Genomic DNA, 22,010 nt, shown 5'->3' with positions numbered 1-22,010 from the left:
CATGCCCGTGCAACAAGATGTCAACCTGTAAGAGTATTGATCGATCTCCCTTTCAACAATTTGATTGTCCGGCGCAGGGCCATTTATAGGAGTTTATAGTTTTTTTTTTTTTATTATTATGAGAAGTATATAATATTAAATATGAAATATTCTCATTCTTTATTATTATATATTCTCTGTTATTAATAATAATAATAATAATAATAAAATGGTCTCATCCAATAAATTACTCCAAAAATTGATCGTACATTAGCATCAAAAAATGTGCTGAAACCTAAGCTAAAAATTTCCACCTGCCTGGTCGTGTCCAACTTCGATTCATCGATTGCCTCAATACCATTAGTTAGACATAAGTTAATTAATTTTCGCATGTCATAATTCTTAATACGTAAAAAGAGAAGTATTTTTAATTAATTAGGTTAAAAAACTAATATCTATATTAAATTGAAATTGAAGTTGGCAAAACAAGAAAAAAGAAAAAAATGAAGGTAAATGACCGACACAGAAAGACAAATGCAAAATCAAAGGTATTAATTGTAGGTTACAGTCAAAATAAACAGCACAAAGCCACAAAGTACTAACTTGTAAGATGTACCCAACATTCCTAGAAAACCCTAGGTTTCCTATTAGTTGTCTATTAAATTGATATATATATATATATATATATATATATATATATATATATATATATATAGGTTTAAAATGTATCTTGCAGGACCAAAAAATTCAAGCAAGGCCTCATATGTGACCCAAACACACATCTTAGAAATTCCGGTGGATGGATATACTAATTATTCAAGGGAATGGAGGGACTCCTATATGACCCAAATATTACCTACTTAAGAAAGAGGACTCAGCCCACCAAAGAAGGCCTAGCCGACCTATGAGTCAACGGGCATAAGACCATTAAAGCAACTATAACGACCTAGGAAAAAGTATTAGCTACATTTGTGTTATCACCCTAAAATGATTAGTCAACTTGGAGCTTCCCTAAAATCCATTATAAAGTCCAATTTCACCTAATAACTAAGCAATGTAAAACTTAGCACTGATGACTATCTTTATCAATCACCTACCCTATGTGGGCTACTTATCTCTTTCCAATATGAGATCGAAGTACTATTACAAACTCATCCCTTAAACCACTGACATCCTCGTAAAGGCCACGTCATGCGGTGCTACAGTAACACATGGCCTGCGTTACTAAGTGGCTCCGATACTATTTGTAACGACATAAGGAAAAACGTTAGCCACATCTACGATATTATCCCTAAAATGACTAGTGAATTTTGAGCTTCTCTAAAATCTCTTATAAAGTCCAGTTTTGCCTATTAATTAAGCAATGTGAGATTTAACACTCATGACTATCTTTATAAACCACACATTCTATGTGAGCTACTTATCTCTTCCCAATATCAGACCGGTGCATTATAGCAACCTAGGTACATCCGCGCTATCATCCCTAAGTCTCCCATGGCCTGCGTTACTAAGTGGCTCCAATACCATTTGTAACGACATAGGAAAAAATGATAGTCACATCTGCGCTATTATCCCTAAAATGATTAGTCAATTTGGAACTTCTCTAAAATTCCTTATAAAGTCCAATTTTACCTATTAACTAAGCAATGTGAGACTTAACACTTATGACTATCTTTATAAACTACCAATTTTATGTGGGCTACTTATCTCTTCCCAATATGAGATCGGTGTGTTACAGCAACCTAGGTACAGGTATGAGCTAACAAGCAGAAGATTCCTCGCCCTGATGATAGCTCACGTAACAAAATCCTCCCCATGCTCTAATGGCTTTCATCAACAAGGTGGACACATCATGAAACAGCGTTAAGTGAGAACCTTCCCACCTAACCCCAAAAAACCCTAAAAATCTCCCATCTGTATAATTAAGGGCCAGAGGCGAGACCTCAGGTATCTTTTCCATTCTACATATTATATCAATAATACTCTCTCTTTACCAGAGAGCTCTCCCTCTCTCCTCCTACTGACTTAGGCGTCGAAATCCCTCTAGCCCTCTAGGGCTAGTGAGCTTCTGACTTCTTGTACATCTTTTGCAGATGGAGCTCCTCCCTGGAAGGCGGCATGAAGTCACTCTGGTGATTCGTACACCAACAGATCTAATTTTTGTATACATTTTAAACACATAACAATTTAGTAAACTAGGTGGGTTGAATGTGAGATAACTTTATCCAAAAGTTAAAACCTTCTTATGAAAATCCTTGTGGCATAATATGGTACCTATCAAGATTTACTTGTTAACCTAATGGGTTAACATTTTGGTTTTCTAAATGAAGATCATAAGATTGTGTTACAATCATAAATTTCTCACACGACTTTAGTTCATTAATCTTAACTATATGTATATGATGTCTTGGACACTCTCCCCTTATAATCGATTTTCAAGAATGAGTTAAATCTAAAGTTTATCATTCGCTATCATAGTCAAGCACCACATCATAGGTTTGAATCACGGAAGAGACAACCTATAAAGTGAATCACCATAGACATCAAATTGATTTAGAAGCTTACATGTGACAGTATTAAACCAAATAAACCTTTGCCATTTATTGTCCTTAGATGACCTTAAACCAGGAAGCAAGACCAAGAAGTTTAAGCATTTGATATTTAGATTATATGGGGCCATGCTCATAAATTACTTGAACAAAATATATATATATATATATATATATATATATATATATATATATATATATATATATATATATATATATATATATTGTATCATCATCATATGATCTTCAAACTGAGAACCTTGCGTTATTACTGCTTGTGATTTATAAACCTTTTGATAACCAATTGAGTGCACTGCATAAATAATGTTTAATTCATGTGCATTCTTACTCACTAAGTCGTCGATATACGCTTGTACCTTTCCACCTGTAAAGCATGCGTTGCTTTAAAGTTGAGCCTTTTGAGGATGAAGAAAATGGTAGTGGAGGAGCCATTTTTCTTGGTGGTTATGGACAATTTGGCCCAACTCATTTTTGGGGAGTTTGACCTCGAACTGTCAGAGATTATAATGGATGAGCATTTACGGGAAAGAGAAGTTGGCTTTTATCTCATTGTGTGTATGGAGTAAAGCTCCTCAAGTTGATTGTGAAGTTGTTGTTGGTCTTATTTGAGATTGCAATATGACTAATGAAAACCTTGATGAGCTTAACTTTTGGTCTACCTGAACTTGTTTAAGCTTTTGTGCTTTTAGATTTGATTTGTAACGCCTACACCAAAAAGGGCCTAGTCTGTTTGCCTTAAAGCCTCAGAGGCGTAAGGTTATTTATTAGGACGCCAGAGCACTTGTAAACTACTACCATACATGCCATGAAAAAAAATTATTTTTGCGGAAGCATAAGTTCTTAGCATAAAGAGTACATAATAACACAACTTAATAAGTTAAGTGATCCTTCTTCTTCTTCTTTTCATCTATGCCCGATGCACTTGCTAATATAAAACATAGTTTGACATAATATAAATGCAATAAAAGTAACATAGTGGATGATATGATGACCTCCAAAAGCCTACGCAATTCGGTCACCTACCAATCTGCCTCAAAACTTGAAAAATGGGAGAAAGTAAGGGGTGAGCGAAAGGCTCAGTAAGTAATACTTCCCAACCGAATTAAAACGATTGGTTGAGGGAAGACAAATAGCAACATAAGTGAAAAATAGTCGCCGTAAGAAAAATGTGTAACACTGAAATAAGGTGTAAATTTCTTAATAATTTAAATACCATAACCTTTGTAGTTTTTTTTCCCATCTGGCCTTGCTTACAATTACACTTCGCATGCATGGGGTTGTATGATCCAACTTTTGAGGATCATGCAACACCGTGGCCGCGGATATGCCTTGGCTAACTGATTAACTTATTGGTGCACTCAGCATGTCAACTTAATGATGGCCACACATTTACATAACCGTAACTTCAATGCGGTGCACTCCATCCTGGTTCGGTACCGTACTATTAACTTTTCCTTAGACCAAACGTCTTAAAACCTTCATTTACACAATGTGGTTCCATCTTACACATGCTTATTATTTGCTTCCTTAAACTTTCAATAATCATATAACTTAGCATGTGAAAAGGGTACAACTTCTTTACATAAAACTTTCCTTATTGGTATGGAAACTTTCCTTATTTAGAAACTTGTCTTCATTTGAGAAAAATTACTAAAATAGAAGCTTTTCTCATTTGAAATTATCATTTTGATACTGAGCATTTGTACCCACTTTTGAGTGACAACATAGTTATAAAATCCTTATGATATTATAAACTTTTAAATCATATATATGATTACATTTAAAAAGGGGACATCTTTCACCGACAAATTGTGAGAAATGTCATAACAAGTACATGTCATTAAAATATTTAAGGTAATAATGAAACATTACTTTGCAGGGTAATTAAACTTTGAAAGTAATCTATCATAATATGTATAATACGAAAGTGATAATTCTTAGAATTAAAATGCATTTGAAATGGGTAAGGAGTACCACTTACCACCTCGCTATTACGATAAAGGTAGGCGAGGATCTACTAAGACCTAAACAATAAGGTTCATCTAGGTTTGCCCAGAGCTAGATACTCAAAGACCGTAATCAAGAGTCTGTCCTCCCTTATACAACCTTTCTGACCTTTTTCCCATATTAAAAGAGATTTTCTTTTTCTTTTTCTTTCTTTGTTTCTTTTTTTTTTTTACTAGGTCCGAAATTAAGTTATTATTTACAAAAATATATTTCATTTTAATCTCACTTATTTTACTAGTATTTTTGTGTTCTTTGAATAATGGAACTCAAGTGGAGTTAGTTTTGGAATTTCACTTAAAAAATTTATAAATCTTTTTATTTCAAAAAAATCTCAAAATTGTTTTTATGAGGGCTTAGGTCAATAATGACCCATTTGGACATTCTCCCAACTAAGTTAAGCACTAAGGCCCATAACTCATTAAATGGATCTAAACTAGTACTTTTTACTTAACCTACTTGGCCCATTGGTCCAAAACACATCTAAAGCTATTGACTTAATAAGTTTTTGGATCAAACACCCACTCAAACATGCCATGGAAATAATTTTTCAAATTTAAATCAAAGCATTTCTTGATCCCCGTATATGAGAAATAACATACTTTCTTAAAATAGTTTTACCATCACTTTAAGTGTTAACGTTTAGAAATATTTTATCACTCAAAAGAAATATACTTAATACTTTTTGGTTATAAAAGATTATGACCTAATTTAAAACCTATACTCACTACTCATTCTTGAAATCACTTTTCACATCATTATACAACTAATGAACTTTTAGTATGAGATCTTAAGTCATTTCCATGAAGAACATTATTAAAGGGTCATTATGAAGTTTTCATTTTATTTTATTTTTATTTTTATTGGGAAAAGTATTTTCTACAAAAAGATAAAAATTTTGTAAACATAAAACTTAAGTAATTTTTAGGTTATAAAACTCTTATCTTACAAAATCACGTGTTTTGGTTACTAAATGGCTTCATAAATTCTTATTAAAAAAAAAATGGTGGGGTTTATGAACACTTTCTTTTGGGAACCTAACAAAATATATGGTCATTTAATAAAATCATCATAGTCATATTTTCATGGTTTAAACAAGGATTTATACTACTTAAACAAAATTTCTCATCTAGGTTTAAGCATGACATTACAAGGTTTTAAATACCAAAGTAAAATATGACAAATATGACATACAAATTAAAGTATAACATAAATTATAACTTGAAAAAGGAGATGATGGATTACTTACAAAGTTAAGGTAAATCACACTAGAACTCAAAGGGCTTCTCTAATGAAAAATGAGTAGGATGAGCTATTGGAAATGGATGAGAGTGTATGAAAATGAAAGAGTAGATAAGATGAAAATGGAAGGGGTGGGTCGTGTGAAATGGGGAATTGAAGGGTAAAGAACAAGCTTCTTTACTTTGAGGAAATCAAAAAGAAGTTATGCTCTTCAAAATATAGAAAAGTTTCTCCTATTAACTAATCCAACCCATGCAAAATTTACTTTTCTTTTTACCAAGATGGTCATATGTATGGAGTGATTTGTGATACCAAGGAAATGTAATTAACAACTATTATCTTTAATTAAACATAATTGAATGTTGTTAAATTTAATTAACAAGGGTTATGTTTTAATTATAGGTTAAATATTATTTATCCCCCTAAACTAACAACCATTTTTTATTAAGCACCACGAGCTGACAAGTGTCATGATTTGGCCCTTCAAACTGTCAATCCGTTATTATTTAGCTACATCCGTTAGTGTTGGTCGTTATGTTGGATGAAAAATCAAGTTTAACCAAGTTTCAAAAATATATTTATTTTGTCCATTGAAAAACCAAAATTACTCTTTGTATCTATTAATTAGTAGAAAAATACTACTTTTTTTTTTTTAAAAAAAAAAAAAGAAAAAAGAAAAAGAAAAATAGTCTTTAAATTTGTTACAAATAGAATAAGGACAGATTTTTAAGAAATTTCATACAACCCACATATAAAATTGACATGTGTCATTTAAGCATGCGAGAAACACATTTTTTTTATTAATGCTATTAAAAAAGCACGTAAGAAACACATGTTATTAAAACAACACGTGATTCTCACATGCCAAGGGACACATGTCAATCTTATATGTGGGTTCTATGAAATTTCTTACAAATTGATTTGTAAAAAATTTATGTCCATAGAATAATTAGTTTTTTTATTTTTTGGCCCCTGAAAAGTTTTTTCGTTTTTATACCATCTGACCCCTTAAAGTTGAATTTTTAGTTCCCTGACCCCTGCCAACATCTATTTATTCCCAACTGTTTCTGCTTTTTTGGCCTTTCGGGTAAGATGAAGATCGCTTTCAATCGTTAACTGAGCTGAGTAAAACTAACCTGCCCGGATAGGGCCCCGCGCGCAAAGCAGCAAGCCATCGAATCCATCGCCAGAGCTCCTCTCTCTGTGTAAACCTGACCATGTTCCTCTCGCCCTCCAACTCCACCGCAACACTAACCCTCTGAAACACCCGCTCAGCCACAGTCCCAGCAAAAATGTCACTCACACTCCAAAACCTCTTCACGAACTCATCCTCTCGTTTCACCCTCTACTTCCCTCCCAAAACCTCTTATCGCTCTCGCCGCCTCCCAACAACCCCCCTACATTCCCACAACTCAACCCACAAACCCCAACGCCTTTACACTCTCACTTCCTCCAAGACCCACCACCGAACTCGTCTCCGAGCTTACGAATCCGATGCTACCTTACGCAACAGAAACGACATCGTCGGGGTAGGTTTCGATTTCGATTCGTTTCTTTCGATCGCCGAATTGCTCTGTCTCGTTTCGTCGGCGGTGGCCGTTTCCGTCGGTGTCGCGGCGAGTCTGGGCTGGAAGAAGGCGGTTCTGGTGGAAATGGGGAACAGGGTTTCGGTGTGGGGGGTCGTACTGTTGGCCGGTGGGGTTGCAATCGGCGCGTGGATTCGGAAGCGGCAGTGGAGGCGCGTGTGCCGGGAGACGGTGAAGGGTGGGGTGGAGGTGAACATGCTGGAGAGGGTTGAAAAATTGGAGGAGGACCTGCGGAGCTCCGCGACGATCATTCGGGTCTTGTCGAGGCAGCTTGAGAAGCTGGGGATAAGGTTTCGGGTCACGCGCAAGACTCTCAAGGATCCCATTGCTGAGGTAATTGAAGCATTATGATTCATGAGGTGCTCTTAGTGTCGTTAAATTTTCTTTTTACTTGTTGAAAATTTGTTTCAATTTTCATCCAACAAGGCAATTGAAAAATTTCCGCTCGATGATGGGATCGAATGCTTCTTTGCTAGGAGGCGATTCAATGAAGAAAAGAAAAAAGAAGAATAAAAAAGGAAAAAAGAAAAAAGAATACCCAAGTACTTAATATAGTTGTGTATTTTAAGACCAGTCGAATTATATGATCGCATGGAAGTATGTCCAAGTTGGGAAGATGTTGAGAAAAATTTTAAAAATTAATCTTGGGGAGTAACAAATGTAAGCTAGAGATAATAAAAGAAACAATAGAAGAAAAATGAATCAATGATTGAGGACCTTCATTCACATCGAGTTTGACTAGTGGAGTATTATAGGAGAAGATATATATAAATCAGTTTGGAATTGCACTTTTCAAGATCAGGAACTATTGTGATGGATTTCTTGATAAGGGTGTTTTGTGTTATTGGTTTGTTTATTTATCGAGGTATTGTTTGTGCTGCTTTTGTTAGTAGAGTCTGGCTATGCCCAATTCAACTAAAAGCTGTTTAACACTCTATATATGTCTCAGTCATACAATGATTGCTTAATTGTATACATGACAACCTTGCTCCAGTATTAGGACGGAATGGCTTTCAAAACTCAGACCAAACACATTGATATTGGATCTAATTGCTTACATATGGAACCATAGACAGTTGTGAACGTTTTTACCCATTAATTCCAACAATTAGTATAATTAAATTTGTATCAAGCTGGCACGTACAAGTCAGTGGGTTCAAGTCTTGATTGTATAAACCCCTCCTAAACCCCTTGCTTTTGCAGGACCAGCACCAGGTAGTAATCTTTTTATGACTAACGTCAATGTCTTTAAATTGCACAGTTGTGCCTGATTGTTTGTAATCTTAAACCATTCTGTGGTCAAAATGGAAGCTTAATTCTTGAATTACATTCAGGGCGACCTTGCCTTGCTTCTGTGCATAGGCGAGAACACTTGATGCACATTATAATGCACTTCAACTCAAAAAAAAATGATTATTCTGCTCCTCAGTATCAGCATGTTACTTTTGTTAATGCATATGTGGATTTCAGTTATGGATCGATGCACTATCTATAATTTTGCCTACCCTTGTCCTAAGTTCTATGTCTTGACATGGTTTGTAGCTCAAAGTCTGTTTTGATCCTTTTCTATCTAATCCTTTTGAAGATTGTAGAGCTAAGTAGCGGGTGAAAATTGAGTCCAAGCATAGGAATATCTTAGCTCCAACATTATTTTTGGTACTGAAGAAGGCAATATATATATGCAGACTTGCAGAATTATATTTGCAAACATAGGGCATCTAATAAGTTATCTTAAGTGATTCATATTCAAGGTAAGCTGCTTTTGTGCATGCTAGGTTGTAGTATCTTGGTTTTTGGATGACGACGTAGAGGAGTAGATGTGTGATTGGATTGTGTATGGCTATGTTGGACTCTAGGAATTTCAAAATAAGTTAAAATAAGATGGATGCTTGGCATGTACTTTTAAGTAAAAGTTAGCGGGCTATGAATGCATAGGGAGATAATTAGAGGGGGAGAGTAGATATGTTGAATAGGACTATCACTCGTTGGCTTGTGTGGTTATATCCACTGGGGCCAATTTCATTGACATTGCTCTCCCGATCAGACTAGTGGCATAGTTTAATAAAATTACCAGTATGATCACATGTGCATTCTCAGTAAAGGTTTGACCACCAAGAAATGACAGATTCATGAAATTAGGGTCATAGGGAGAGGATATTAAGGTAATGAGTGTAGAAGGATGAAATAATAATATTAGATGAGTCTTGAAGTGGTGTTTGTTTGGGAGCTACCGCTTGTTTGGAACTTCGGGCACTAGAATGTATGTTTGCTGTCAACGGTGTTAAACAACAAATTGGCATGGCTTATTCTAATTTCACAAATCAAAAGTGCGATTTTAAACTAAATCACAGAAAATGTCTCGTTTGGGAGTACGTTTTAAAAAAATTGCCATTTGAAAACATAGAAAAATCTGCGTTTGAAATCGCAATTCCAAACGGACCCTTAGAAACACTAGTGGTAGCTCCAAATAGTGATCAAATACTAGATCATTAATTTGGATGGTTTTGGTGTATTTTGAAAGGCGACAGTACTGAGCCTAGGAGGATATGTGAATTTTTGTGAGTTGATGGTGAAGCATTCGTGGAGTTTAAGAAGACAGATAAGATCTTAGCCTTTTGTACAAGGCCTGGCTCTTTTCTATAGGTTGATTTGGTTAGTATCCCTTCTTCTAACCCGGATAATTGGTGTGAGGAATGGTGGATAATGATAAAAAGATTATATATCACCTTGTTTGTTGGTAACTAGTTTAACTAATTCAATTTTCCAGATTCTCAGTTGTTATAACTTCTAACTCGACTCAACTCAACTCCTATGCCTTAATCTCAACTCAACTCAACTCATCCTAACCGTTTGTTTAAAAATCTTATAGACTGCAGCTTTGGCTCGAAAGAATTCGGAGGCCACTCGAGCATTAGCAGTGCAAGAAGACATTCTGGAAAAGGAACTCGGTGAAATTCAAAAGATGCTGCTGTTAATGCAGGTACATTTAACAATATGCATACTAACTCTGAGGACTATGATATTTGTTTAATAGTTTAATGAGTTATGTGAAGTTGACTCTTAGATATCTGGGTTATTAAAAATAGTATAGACTGCTGATATTATTTTCTGCAAGATTTTTTTGTATATTTGAGCAGTAGCTTATGTTTCTTTTTGCTCATTTTGGCTAGATGCTCCATTTTGTATATTTTTTGTGTACCTAGGGGCGTCTTATGCTTTTAATGGTATGTGTTGATTACTTATCAATAAAAATATTATTTTCTGCAAGATTTGATCTCTAGATTGCAGGTTTGTCTCCGTAATTAATTTCATTTTCCCTTTTTTTTTTTTTTTTTTTTTTGTCTGCACGAGTACTTTTATCTCTGTTTGCAAGTGTATTCCTCTGATTTCTAGATGTATTTACTATGGTGCTTTGGGATTGCGTATCAATATCATTGGTGGTGAGAACTATGTATTGGTGCCATAACATGCATTATTTCTTGAACATAATTTTTAGGCGCTAAAATGCTTTCAATCTGACTCTAGTTTCTTGATTGGGTGTTATCTGTAGGAGCAGCAGCAAAAGCAACTTGAGCTGATTCTTGCCATTAGCAAGGGGAAGTTATGGGAAAGAAAACAGGAACAAAATCGAGAACAAGATACGACTGAAACACTCAATTCAGCTGAAGAGGGGTTAAAACAGAAGCAAACCCACCAAATTTAAGCTTTGGTACAAACAAGGAAGACAAACTTATCATTATAAAGCAACAAATTCTGAAGGAATTTTTCTAATGTTGTTCTTGCAACACGGGATCAAATTACAGGGCCTATTCTCGTCTGAGGCAGTTGGACTTGCTGGTTTCCCTCATAGCTATCTCATGGGGGGCATTGCATTTTCAGCCTGGGGAATTTTCCTGGTCTTTTTTAATCACCATTTTGGAGCTTGAAGGAAAAACCACAGAGGAAGAATAAAATGGAGATGTACTTACTTTTTGTTAACATATATAGCATTGTACCCAATGAGATCCAGGTCCTGCTCGCTCTTGAATCTGTTATTGCAGGTTGCAGGGTGATAGAATTCATTTTCATTTTGATGTTGCGGGCATTGTTTGATTTCCTTGTAATCATATTGTGAACGAACTCCATTTCTTTTAAGCTGACTTTGCTATGGAGTTCCTCCTATTGTTAGCTAATATTTATCAGTTATTTAGTTGGTCGGAATGCAAGAAATTTTTTTCATAGTGTCACTGACATCTAAGTCTTTGCATTTTGATTATCCGAGTCCCATTGTGTCAATGCCTTGGTTTTTTAAATAATTCAGGCCACCCACACATAGAGAGCTGTGAGGCTTACCTAGTTACCTGTCTCGAGCAGTTTGAGGTTCGGGCTGCGGCCCTCTTCTCTGCTATTCAAGCACCCCAATTGCAGGGTCGGAGATCCTGCTCCGAAACTTATAGTCCTTTGTCTTTCCAAGTAAGATTGGGCTATAATTTAATTTTAATCCTGCTGAAAATATAGTAGTACCAACTCGATCTTATCTCCTCTTTATCAAATCACGTGGATCCAAATTTAAACGAGTAACATTAAAAATATTATTTTACTTGAGTGGCGTAACAGTGTTAATCAGTTCTTAATTATTTTTTATTTAATTATTTTTTTTTTTTTCAGTCAAGAGCTGATCCAAAACTTAATGTATAGATAGAGAAAAATGTGATTTATATCTTAAGGCAATTTAACTACATGGCCACCACCACACACACACAAAAAATAAATAAATTTTGGTAATTTGTGAATTGTGACGGATAAAACGACGTCGTGGTTAGCTATGCCTGTTAAGAGTGTTTGCCATTTTTAGCACGTATGCACGCAGACATACGGAGAGAGAGAGAGAGAGAGAGAGAGAGTACCGGTGAGGAAAAATGGAAGAACTTAAAAAGCTAGAGCAAGTACAGAGGACGCTAGGGTTCATGGAGTCTCGTGGCATGGCGACCTCATCCGATCTCGAATCTAATCGCTTCCTCGCCAATCTCATCGTCCTCTTGGTAATCTCTGCCACACTCCTACCAACTTCTATGATCACCTACACTGGACATTTAGACATGGATTTGTCCCTAGTCAAGTTTTATCGACGCAATTTTTTCCTAAATTCGTTTCGGGGAAACAATTTTGAACCAATCATTAGTCAGATATTTCTTACTACTGATATGGTTTTATTCTTTGAAAAATAATACGCTCAAGATACAACCGTGTGGAGAGCTGGGCTTGGAGAAGAAGTGCAGTTTGGTCTCAGAACATATGCCAAAGGTGACTGATTTCCTACATCTCACCATCATTAGGGTGCAATGGCTAATGCTTATAATGTTAATTTCTTGTTTTGTAGATTTCAGCTGCGTTTCTTGAGGAAGCGTCGCTCTTGCTTAGTCGGGAAGGCATAAGCGAAGTGGAAGACAAGCATAATGGTTGTTGTATGCCAGCCATGATCAGTATACTTCTTCTTTTTGATTTGTCCGAGTATTAATTAAATAATTAAATTGATGCAGTCTAAGAATACCCCCCTATTTTCAATTAAAGTCTTTCACATGTTAACTCGTGTGGTCTCACACGTAAAAAGAATGTTAGAATATTAATGAAATGATTAAATTTATTATTTTCTATGAGTTTACACTTTTGGGATAAGCAGTAATTTAACATGTTTTTGTGATGTGGATATCCTTTGTTTGAATGCTTTATTACTTGCCATGTGCATATCCGATGCTCAATTCAAAAATCCTTGAGTGTTACAATGGAGGAAATAGAAAAAAACGTTATACTATGTGGGTTAGCTTTATCCCTTCTTTTGGTTCTTAGAAGAAAATGAAGGGAAAATTAATGCCATTTTCAATCACAAACATTCCACCAGAAATGTGAGATTTTTTGACCTTGGAATATTGGCTTAGATGTTTAAGATAATGATCAATTTCAATGTTTTATTTAAATCATTTTGCCTGTTTCTTGTTTCCCAAAAGATTGTATATCTTTGTGACAAAGGCTTCACAAAAATTCTGAGCAGTATTTTAATTAAGATTTGCAATGTCTTCACAGGCTGTTTTCGAAATTTTGTTGATAATTCTTTGCAACTTGATTGTGACAATAAGAAGGATGCTGGTTTGTTACAAACTAATTTTGAAGACATGGCTATGGTTGGGTTTGATGCAATGCAACGAGCAAATTCTACTCTTGAGGATTTTGTAAGTTCCTGTTTTTTACTTCGTATAGGGCTAAGGTTATCAAGGATTACTTTGTCATCCTTCATCTACTTCCCGGCCTTCTTGAAACATTTTTCAAATACAACAAGAGTTCAGTCTCTTCCCATGAATTAGTAAATTAGGCAGGATTTTTTTTTAACATATTAACAAACTATGTCATCCTTAGCCGGTTCGGTCTGTATTGGGTGATGCCTTCTCGGGTGATAGACTTATTTGCCTGTTGGTGGTCGGGGGGACGGTCTCGAAGTGCGGTCGTGTGGAAAATGGCTCCTTGTTGTCTTATGTGGTGCCTGTGGACGGAACGCAACGATAGACAGTTTGAGGACAAAGAAAGAACCATAGAGGAGCTCATTTCCTTTTTTCTTCATTCTTTGTACTCCTGGACGGCTGCGTATCTAGCACCTCTAGAGATTAGTTATAACGATTTCCTTGTATTGCTTTCTTCTTCTTCTTAATTGTCTTTCTTGTATACCCCCTGTATACTTGATTGCGCTTTGCATTTTTCTAATAAAATTCTCTACTTACTTATCAAAAAAAACATATTAACAAACAACGGGTCAATAATTTTCATATATTTCATCGTAAATGTGAAAGACTTAAATAGACAAATAAAAATGTCGGAGAAATAAAAAAGATGCAGGGTTGTTTGTCTTATTGGCTCGTCAAACATGGGCAAGTTCATAGCTCTTTGGGATTTGATTACCAAGGAATAGAGTCTTTACACATAAAGCCTGAGGATTGGCATTCCATGACTGTCATTTTATATGTATATATGGTTACAATTATCTACGTTCCCAATATGCCTATGATGTAGCACCAGGCTGATTGTTAGCTAGTGTGTATGTTTACCATTTAAGTTTCCTTGGTGATCAGTTGGGCAAATGAGAGATACTTGCATACTAATAATTAACTGCATAATGTGTTGGAGTATTGGAGAAAACATACTTGGTTTCTTCTTTATATCATTTTCTGTAGTCACACAACTTGTTTTTCCTTTTTTCTTTTTTGGTTTTTGTTGAATCAACTATCACAGGTGGAACCCTAGTCTTTGTTTGTTGGTTATTTGGACTTCATAGAAAATATTGTTCTTATAATTTTTATCGTCCCTATTTGTTTGTTGTTGTTAGTAATGTAGAATCAAATGCAAAATCTCATGGTTATAGATTCTCCGTGTCTTGCTTCTTTTATTTATAAGGTAATGCATTTTGATTTAGCAGTGCAGATCGTATTTTATGTTCCACGGAATGGACGTAAACAGGCCGCAATTGTTATTCAAATATTTGCCTGTGCTTTCATTCACAGAAAGTTTTATTTATCAGGTAACAATCTGGGAGAAATATTATGTTCACTTATCTTTTTTATTGACGAGGAGAACATTCATTAAATTTTGATTACCTCTGTTAAACTGGTAAATGGGGCATCTAAAACAATATCTTTCTATTGAAAATACTTGCGCTAGGAGACAATTAGATTGTTCTTTTTCCAAGGGAATGAATCTTGTCATCTTGTGTTTCTTTATCTACTTGCCAATAGAAAAAAAAAGGGAGCTTGTGGAGTAATGAAATTATCTTAGGACATTGTTCAAGTGTAGTTGAATTGCAGAGTGATTGCAGTATCGTTATAAGTTAATCTTTAAGTTTCAGCTACCATCTATTTGCTTTGTTTTGTCCTCAACATTCATTGTTTTGTTGATGCAGCTGGATAGTTTGAATGAGAAGATACTGCATCTACCAACCGGTGGAATCACTGTTTCAGAAAGAGGATGCAAGGTGATAATACAAATGTTATTTTGGGGCCTCACTACTAATGTCTTCTAACTTGCTAATCAACTTTCGCTTGGCCGATATAATTCCATTTGACATACAGGAAGGAAACCAGAGGTTGATTACCAAGTTCACAGATGCATTTAAAAGCAATCCGTTTGTACCACTTGAGGGTCTACTTGAATGCCGTGGTCTTCTGACTGAAAGGCACAAATTCTTGCTTCCTTTCTACATTATTTTATTGAAACAAATGAAGAACTTTATGTTTTGAGTTAAGCTCTCTTTTGCTTGATGGGTTTAGGATAAGAGAAGAATTTAGGCATGGAGAAGAGTATTGGGCTTTAGAAAGAAAGCTCTGTTGTGCACTGATGAGCAAAGAGAAGGTATGTGTTCATCACACAGTATGTTGCTTTTGTGTTATCCTAAAAATGTTTTTGGAAATTGACAGACATTTTAATGAGAATGAAATTTCTATGTTCTTTTAATAACTTGGGGTTAGTCATTTGCAAATAGAATGGACTGCTAGTTATTATTTGAGTTTATGAAGTCCATCAGTTCTGTAATTTAGCAATACTAGTAAATTTATTATTATTACTTTTTGATATCATACTTTTAGATAAAATAAGGTATATATTACAAAACTCAAGGGGCTCTAGAGTTACAATCAATTTTTTTAAGTCTCCTCTAGATGTGAGGAAGTTTTTGAGAACCCTGACCTACATAGGCTCCATCAGCCAATTTAGCCTCCTTTTGAATACATGTACCAATGAGGCTGTCTTGCATCAGCAGTGTTGAATCAATTTGCCTTTGTGTCTCTAAATTATTTATGACCAAACACCTCTCAATATGGCTTACATGCTTAATTCCTTTTTTTTTTTTCCCCTTTTGAAAATATATACAAAATAAAAAAGGAAAAGAAAAAGTTTTTGATTCTGTTATCTTCATTTTAGCATATTGGTGTGGGGGCATCACCTTATGCGTATGAAACTTGCATTATCTTTTACCAATCAATTCTATGCATGATGTGCATGCCTTAAATGAGGAGTTTGCAGGTTCAGTATAGGGAGAACAAGAAGCCATTTTTGATAAAGGAATCATTACACTTCTAATAAATAGTGATTAGCAATAAGATATAAAGTAAAGCTTCAAATAAGTGGGGGAACTAGCTGAAAGAAAGTCAGCATTGAAATGGAAAGGCCCAAAGGAGAAATCTTAGTTATTGACAAGTGACAACTAATAAGTCAATAAGTTGACAGCAACATAGAACGTGTAGAAATTCAACAAGCAGGCATGATTATATATATGTGTGTTTGCACGTGTGTATATAAGGGAATTAGTGAAATGTTTTCTTTTACTTTTGTGAGCTGATGGAAGGAGCCTTAGTTTGTAGGGAAGAATTTAAATTGCATACTATTTCTGAAGTTTCATTCAGTGTTCAATTTTAATTTCGTACTTTAACAGTAATTCAATTTATTGCTGAGCACCTACTGAACAAAAGAGATTTGTTTGGGACACATAAAAGTGAATAGCAGATTGCTATTCATATCAATTTTATGAAGTTGAACAAGATATGCCAGGTGTTCAAATCAATGTAGGAATGGTTTTAGAGAATGGAAAATTAAATTGGACAATATTTTGAGAACTTTGTGATTAGTGAATTGTGATCTTTCATGAAATAAAAGAAATATGGTTTCGAGTATGTCTTTGCATCAGTGACATTGAGATCTGGTGCATTTAATGCAAGGGGAAATTTTATTTGAGTAAAGAGTCCATGTATACTGTGAATGTACTACATTTTGTTTGTCTGGATTTATTATATTTTATCTTAGTTCCTGCATGAAAGGAAGCTGTCATGCCATTTCCCCCAATTTATATTGTCACTTTAGTGTAAGGCATGCAGAGTATAATACTTCTAAATTTTTTAACTTAGGAAATGCTTTCTTTGAATTCTTTCTATAATTTAAAATAATTACTTTTCAGTGGGGAATAGGTATGACCATATTATTCTTAGATTTTGATTGAACTTTTGCTACTCAGATCTCTGTTGAAGATGTGTTGAGGGCAATTCATCTAAAATCGTTTGATTATCGAGTTCTAAATCTTCTTCTATATCAGCTGAGAGGAGAAAAGGTAAATTCCTCTTGCTTGTTCATATACTTCTGCCTTTGTTAAAATTTATGAACTTAATTAGTATACTTTTACTGCTTCCTAAGATGTAAGTTGAGAGAGCACTTTGTTTATCCTTCCATACCTACATTGAATAAAGTAGCAACAATATTATGTCAAGATATAATTACCGCTTTTGTCCTTCCTTAGATGTAAGTTCAGAGCAGGGTTTCTCTTATTTTGTTTTTTCGGTTCTTTTTCAGCCTTATATGGAATACAGTGAGAATGGCATGATGTCAAGAACTAATAACCAAGTTTTCTCAGGTCTTGTGAAATCACAACCTGACTTGTTGTGTTCACAGTTACTCAATTACTGGAATATTTTCCAAAATGCTTAAAGCAATATGGTTACTCTTCACTGTGCACCAACATTCATACTAAAATTCTAAGCTTAACAGTATGATATTATCCTGTAATTGTTATAGTCCAATATGGCGATGCAGTTTATACTTTTGATGTAATATGTCTTTCCATTGTTCTTCAAGTCCTTGGGACAAGCATATTTAATTAGGTTAAATATATGTTTTCTTTGAAGCTGTTGTGAAGGTCAATAATTTGCATATGGAGTTTCTCTCTGTCTCAGAATTCCTAGTGGAGGTATCTGATGATCTGTAAGTACTTCTCTTTTTGTGTCTTTCCATGCTTTGTTTAATTCTACGTGAAAAGTTTTAGTGGTCAATGGTTTACTTTATATTTTTTATAAACTCTTCTCTATTTTAAATGATCTGCTTGAGATTTGGGAACCTTTGCTTGGATGCCTACATGTGGAGCTGCACATGTTCTCAATCTATGAAGGTTGCTCAAGTAGTGCAAAGTACTCAAAATGGTTGGCTGCTTTTGGGAAAATGCTAATTTATTATGTTGTTAGTGTGATGACTAATGCTATTATTTTTCCATGTTGAAATTATTGTGGCAAGTACGAAGCCAGTTTTACTCAATTCAGAGTTGACACAAAATGTGTAGGTTTGACTATGAGGTTAGTTCATTATCGTTTTCATGATTTCCAACTACTATCTGTACGTTTTCATCTATCCAACTCTTTCTCAATACACAATTGCTTTCCATGCAGGATGATGTAATAGAGAATAGTTTCAATGTTTTGCGCATGTTTGTCAGAATATATGGAGCTTCAAAAGCCCCAACTGCGCTGGTGAGTGTGCCATGCAGCTCATTTAGGTACTCTATTGCCACATAAAGCATCAATTGGTTGTCCATAATTCGTTTTGAATCTTTTTTTATTTATTTATCTTTTCCAATAACAACAAACCCAAAAAACCCAAAACACACAGGGTTACAACAAACATAAATCGCTTTGAATCTATTCCAAGCAATTGTGATGCTCAAACTATATAGGGATTATTTGTCAGTCATCAACTTTGATTTTTTATTTACAGTGTTTATTTTCGAAACAATACTAGGTTGTTTTGAGGTGATCAATTTATTTGGATTTTCTTGTTTTTGTTTTAGCAATAAAATACCCCCCCCCCCCTTTTTTCGGCTTCAAAAGTAATCAGATACAAAATAAAAAATAAAAAAGTCTGTTTCTTTTGTTTTCAGGCAAATCTAAATCTGCGTCTTAATTAATTTGTTGCGGTGGGTTTTAAAACAATTACCGGAATTCAGTGATGTGCTTCAAAACACACAGCATTATTTGCTGAAAAGGATGGCCCTAGTTACGATCTTCTTTTCTATCTATTATTTTTTTAATACAATTACAAGTGTCTACGCATAGCTTGGGTAGTATGCCGTACGCTGATTTTTTACTTTCTTTACTTTTTTTTTTTTTTTTTTTTTTTTTTTTTTTTTGTTCTTGTTCATTTCTATCCTCTAATTGGGGGCACATCTGTATACTTCCTGTGTACTAGGGTTGCGCCCTTCTGCGCTTTTTAATGAATTCTTACTTATCAAAAAAAAAAAAAAAAAATACAATTACAACTCAAGCATCCCTACAAGATTGAAGCCATGAACGATCATGGCAGTGGGTTGCTGCGCTAGCTCCCTTTAGGGGATTAGTCTCACCGAAGGTGGGGACACCCCTGTTATCAAAACAAAAAAAAAAAAAAGATTGAAGCCATGACCGAATCCTCCATTGTTTATGGGACAAGGAGATGCCATTTGGTCTAACTATCAAAAAATTATATCCATGACTCTTCGTAGGTGGCCCTAGCAGTGATACTAGATGCCTGGACCCATCAGTAGTTTTGCCCTTTACTTGTTGAAACCCTTTATTATCAGTCAATTAATTCAATGGAATGATTCTAGCTGGTTAATTCACAGGATCTTTATGGTAAACTTTCAATTTTTTTTCTCCCCCCAGGCAAAATACATTGCTGAGGCTGAACAGAAGTACGAGAGTTTACTGAAAACCTTGGATCCCCAGCTATCTTTGAATTACCAGAAAAGATGTGAAGAAGCCACCAAAGAAGGTAATTTGCTACTCTGAAGGGTTTGATATTATGATATCAAGCCTCTTCCTTCTGTCAACATTAATTCTCTGTTCTTGAAATTTTTTAGGAGGGAAGATATCTGGACATCGACTCGGAACATGGAGTATACCACCTGTGATTGGAGATGAGGATTTATATCGATCCAACTTCCCAGATTCTAAATGAACAGAGGCATCTGGATTAACATTTAGTTGATGAAGTGGGTTGAAATCTCTAGACTTTTACAATCTGATTCATGCAGCATGCTTTTAAAACCCTTCTGTGTCCACAAAAGTTTACTGATTTTATTTCTACTCTGATGTTACAGATGTCTTGAACGGGCGATCTGGGTATCATTGTAGAACCCAACTCCACATAAACGACAGAATGAGCAGCAAGACTAAAATGTTTTTGAAGAGACATAAAACAGTTTGTGCAAAACACATAGTCCTTGAGCTCCTTCCGTTTCAACTAATGGATGATTTTTAATTATTAAACGAGAGAAAACTGATATATAACTGTGTTCAGGGAAAAAAGAATGCCCACTTGGAAGAGCAAGAATTCTACATTAGTTAAAACTGATATATTGCAGAAGACTGTAGTGTTTGGAGCAACAGCTCAAACAAAAACACCGACAACCACTTACATTCTTTACCCTTTAAAACACATTTCAGCTTTGCATTGACTTTGCTCCCTGAATAGACTTCCCATCACCTACTGTGAATGTGATAAAATTCTTTATTGTTTATGTAATTTTAGAATCTTCCTCTAACTCTAGGTACAATTAAGAGGGATTTTATTCTGCCAATTAAATATTTTTTCCTTTTAAGAGATTCTCCATAGCCCAAGCAACAAAAAAAAAAAAAAAAAAAAACTAGTCTTTGTGAATAAATTCCAAATGTGTCTCATAATGGCTACCTTGTTCCACTCCTCTATCCTTTTGAGTTCCAAACCCCTTCTTTTTTAGGTACACATCGATTCCCAAGCCACTTTTGCTCTAGAATTTGTATTCTCATTCCTTGTCCACAGAAATTGATTCAATTTATGTTCAGTGATTCTAATAACCTTTTTTGGAAGAATGAAAATGCTAGACCAGCATACTTTTGGATGTTGTACAGGACAAAAGAAAGAAGTTGCAATCTTCCTGATCGAAAACGGCGATTTCTTTGATAACCAAGAATTGATCCTTGCTATAATCTTTTCCATTAATAATGAGCAATCATAAACTGTTAACTTCCTCGTAATCAAAGGTATCCCCAAATATCTAACATGAAGAGATCCTTCTTTCACTTGTTAGCAATCGAGAATTTGTTGTTTGAGGACGAGAGGGATTCCACTGCAGCAGACAGTACTCTTGCACGGAAGGGTGCATGTGCACCATTTGTTTGATGAAAGTTCCAAGAGTTAAGTATCTTGATTGGGTCTTGAAAAAATCAATTATGTTGATTTTCTTAGGGTTGAAGATGCGCGATTTTAACGGATGGAGGTGAGGTGAGGTTTGATGCGTTGAACCAGCTGCTCACCACTTGATTGTTAAACTTCAAATCTATCTATTAAATCTATCTCACGTGGAGGAGGAAGATGAATTTGTTGAGGGGGATTCTTCAGTAGATTGAGACTCTTCACCGATCTATGACATCTATCATTACAAAGAGGAATCTATTGAAGAAGGTAAGTTTTTCGATTGATACCATAAAAATTGTTGAAGAGAATAATGTACACCATGTGTTTGATCAAAGTTTAACGAGTGAAGTATCTGGATTGGGTCTAAAAAAATCAATTATGTTAATTTTGTTGGAGCTGAAAATTTTATGTTAGTTTTTTCTAATCAAAATTTTGATTTTGATTTTGGCATGTTGGGGAAAAAAAAAATTGAGCTAAAGAAAATAAGTAAAAGGCATGTGAAGATTAATTTATCTCGAGTTGGTGCGAAGAGTTTTAGATATATTATTGAGCGTTATATTGTGGTTGGTTGCAAGTTGTTTCTCTTATGGCATCAAGTTTTTTAGTTATTGTGGACATGACGGAAGGGATTGATTGGACATCCAAA

At 34.9% G+C, this 22,010-nt stretch overlaps 2 protein-coding genes across 8 annotated transcripts; both read left to right on the top strand.

Annotated features, from left to right (window-relative positions):
• Nucleotides 1–6,864: 6,864 nt before the first annotated feature.
• LOC133857822 (uncharacterized) lies at nucleotides 6,865–11,599 on the top strand. The gene is made up of 4 exons (XM_062293171.1): nucleotides 6,865–7,714; nucleotides 10,251–10,361; nucleotides 10,932–11,090; nucleotides 11,185–11,599. The coding sequence occupies exons 1-3, from the start codon at nucleotides 7,088–7,090 to the stop codon at nucleotides 11,082–11,084; spliced, it is 891 nt and encodes a 296-aa protein (XP_062149155.1). The 5' UTR covers nucleotides 6,865–7,087; the 3' UTR covers nucleotides 11,085–11,090; nucleotides 11,185–11,599.
• Nucleotides 11,600–12,194: 595 nt separating this feature from the next.
• Nucleotides 12,195–20,626, top strand: LOC133858003 (uncharacterized). 7 transcript variants are annotated; one of them, XM_062293412.1, is made up of 15 exons: nucleotides 12,200–12,402; nucleotides 12,599–12,664; nucleotides 12,741–12,825; nucleotides 13,442–13,587; nucleotides 14,820–14,924; nucleotides 15,303–15,374; nucleotides 15,472–15,575; nucleotides 15,670–15,751; nucleotides 17,406–17,498; nucleotides 18,081–18,145; nucleotides 18,498–18,510; nucleotides 18,604–18,684; nucleotides 19,852–19,960; nucleotides 20,049–20,180; nucleotides 20,289–20,626. In XM_062293412.1, exons 1-14 carry the CDS (start codon nucleotides 12,280–12,282, stop codon nucleotides 20,144–20,146), a joined length of 1,242 nt encoding a protein of 413 aa, XP_062149396.1. In that variant the 5' UTR covers nucleotides 12,200–12,279; the 3' UTR covers nucleotides 20,147–20,180; nucleotides 20,289–20,626. The 7 variants fall into 7 exon arrangements, 5 of the variants coding, with proteins under 5 accessions (XP_062149398.1, XP_062149396.1, XP_062149397.1 ...); XM_062293413.1 differs by having other exon boundaries at nucleotides 12,201–12,402; nucleotides 12,741–12,819; XM_062293410.1 differs by having other exon boundaries at nucleotides 12,201–12,402; nucleotides 12,741–12,843.
• Nucleotides 20,627–22,010: the final 1,384 nt, after the last annotated feature.

This window comes from Alnus glutinosa, chromosome 14 (genome assembly GCF_958979055.1).
Source record: "Alnus glutinosa chromosome 14, dhAlnGlut1.1, whole genome shotgun sequence".
Taxonomy (NCBI): domain Eukaryota; kingdom Viridiplantae; phylum Streptophyta; class Magnoliopsida; order Fagales; family Betulaceae; genus Alnus; species Alnus glutinosa.
Note: the sequence above shows the minus strand (reverse complement) of the source record. Positions and strands in the feature narration are given on the sequence as shown.

Bases quoted from the DNA above. Each gene is read 5' to 3' on its own strand.
- LOC133858003 (XM_062293410.1), top strand. From the start codon at position 12,280: ATGGAAGAACTTAAAAAGCTAGAGCAAGTACAGAGGACGCTAGGGTTC. The intron at 15,752-17,405 runs GTATGTGTTCAT...TTTGCTACTCAG, and splicing joins CACTGATGAGCAAAGAGAAG to ATCTCTGTTGAAGATGTGTT. The intron at 18,685-19,851 runs GTGAGTGTGCCA...TTCTCCCCCCAG, and splicing joins CAAAAGCCCCAACTGCGCTG to GCAAAATACATTGCTGAGGC.
- LOC133857822 (XM_062293171.1), top strand. From the start codon at position 7,088: ATGTCACTCACACTCCAAAACCTCTTCACGAACTCATCCTCTCGTTTC. The intron at 7,715-10,250 runs GTAATTGAAGCA...AAAATCTTATAG, and splicing joins TCAAGGATCCCATTGCTGAG to ACTGCAGCTTTGGCTCGAAA. The intron at 10,362-10,931 runs GTACATTTAACA...TGTTATCTGTAG, and splicing joins AGATGCTGCTGTTAATGCAG to GAGCAGCAGCAAAAGCAACT.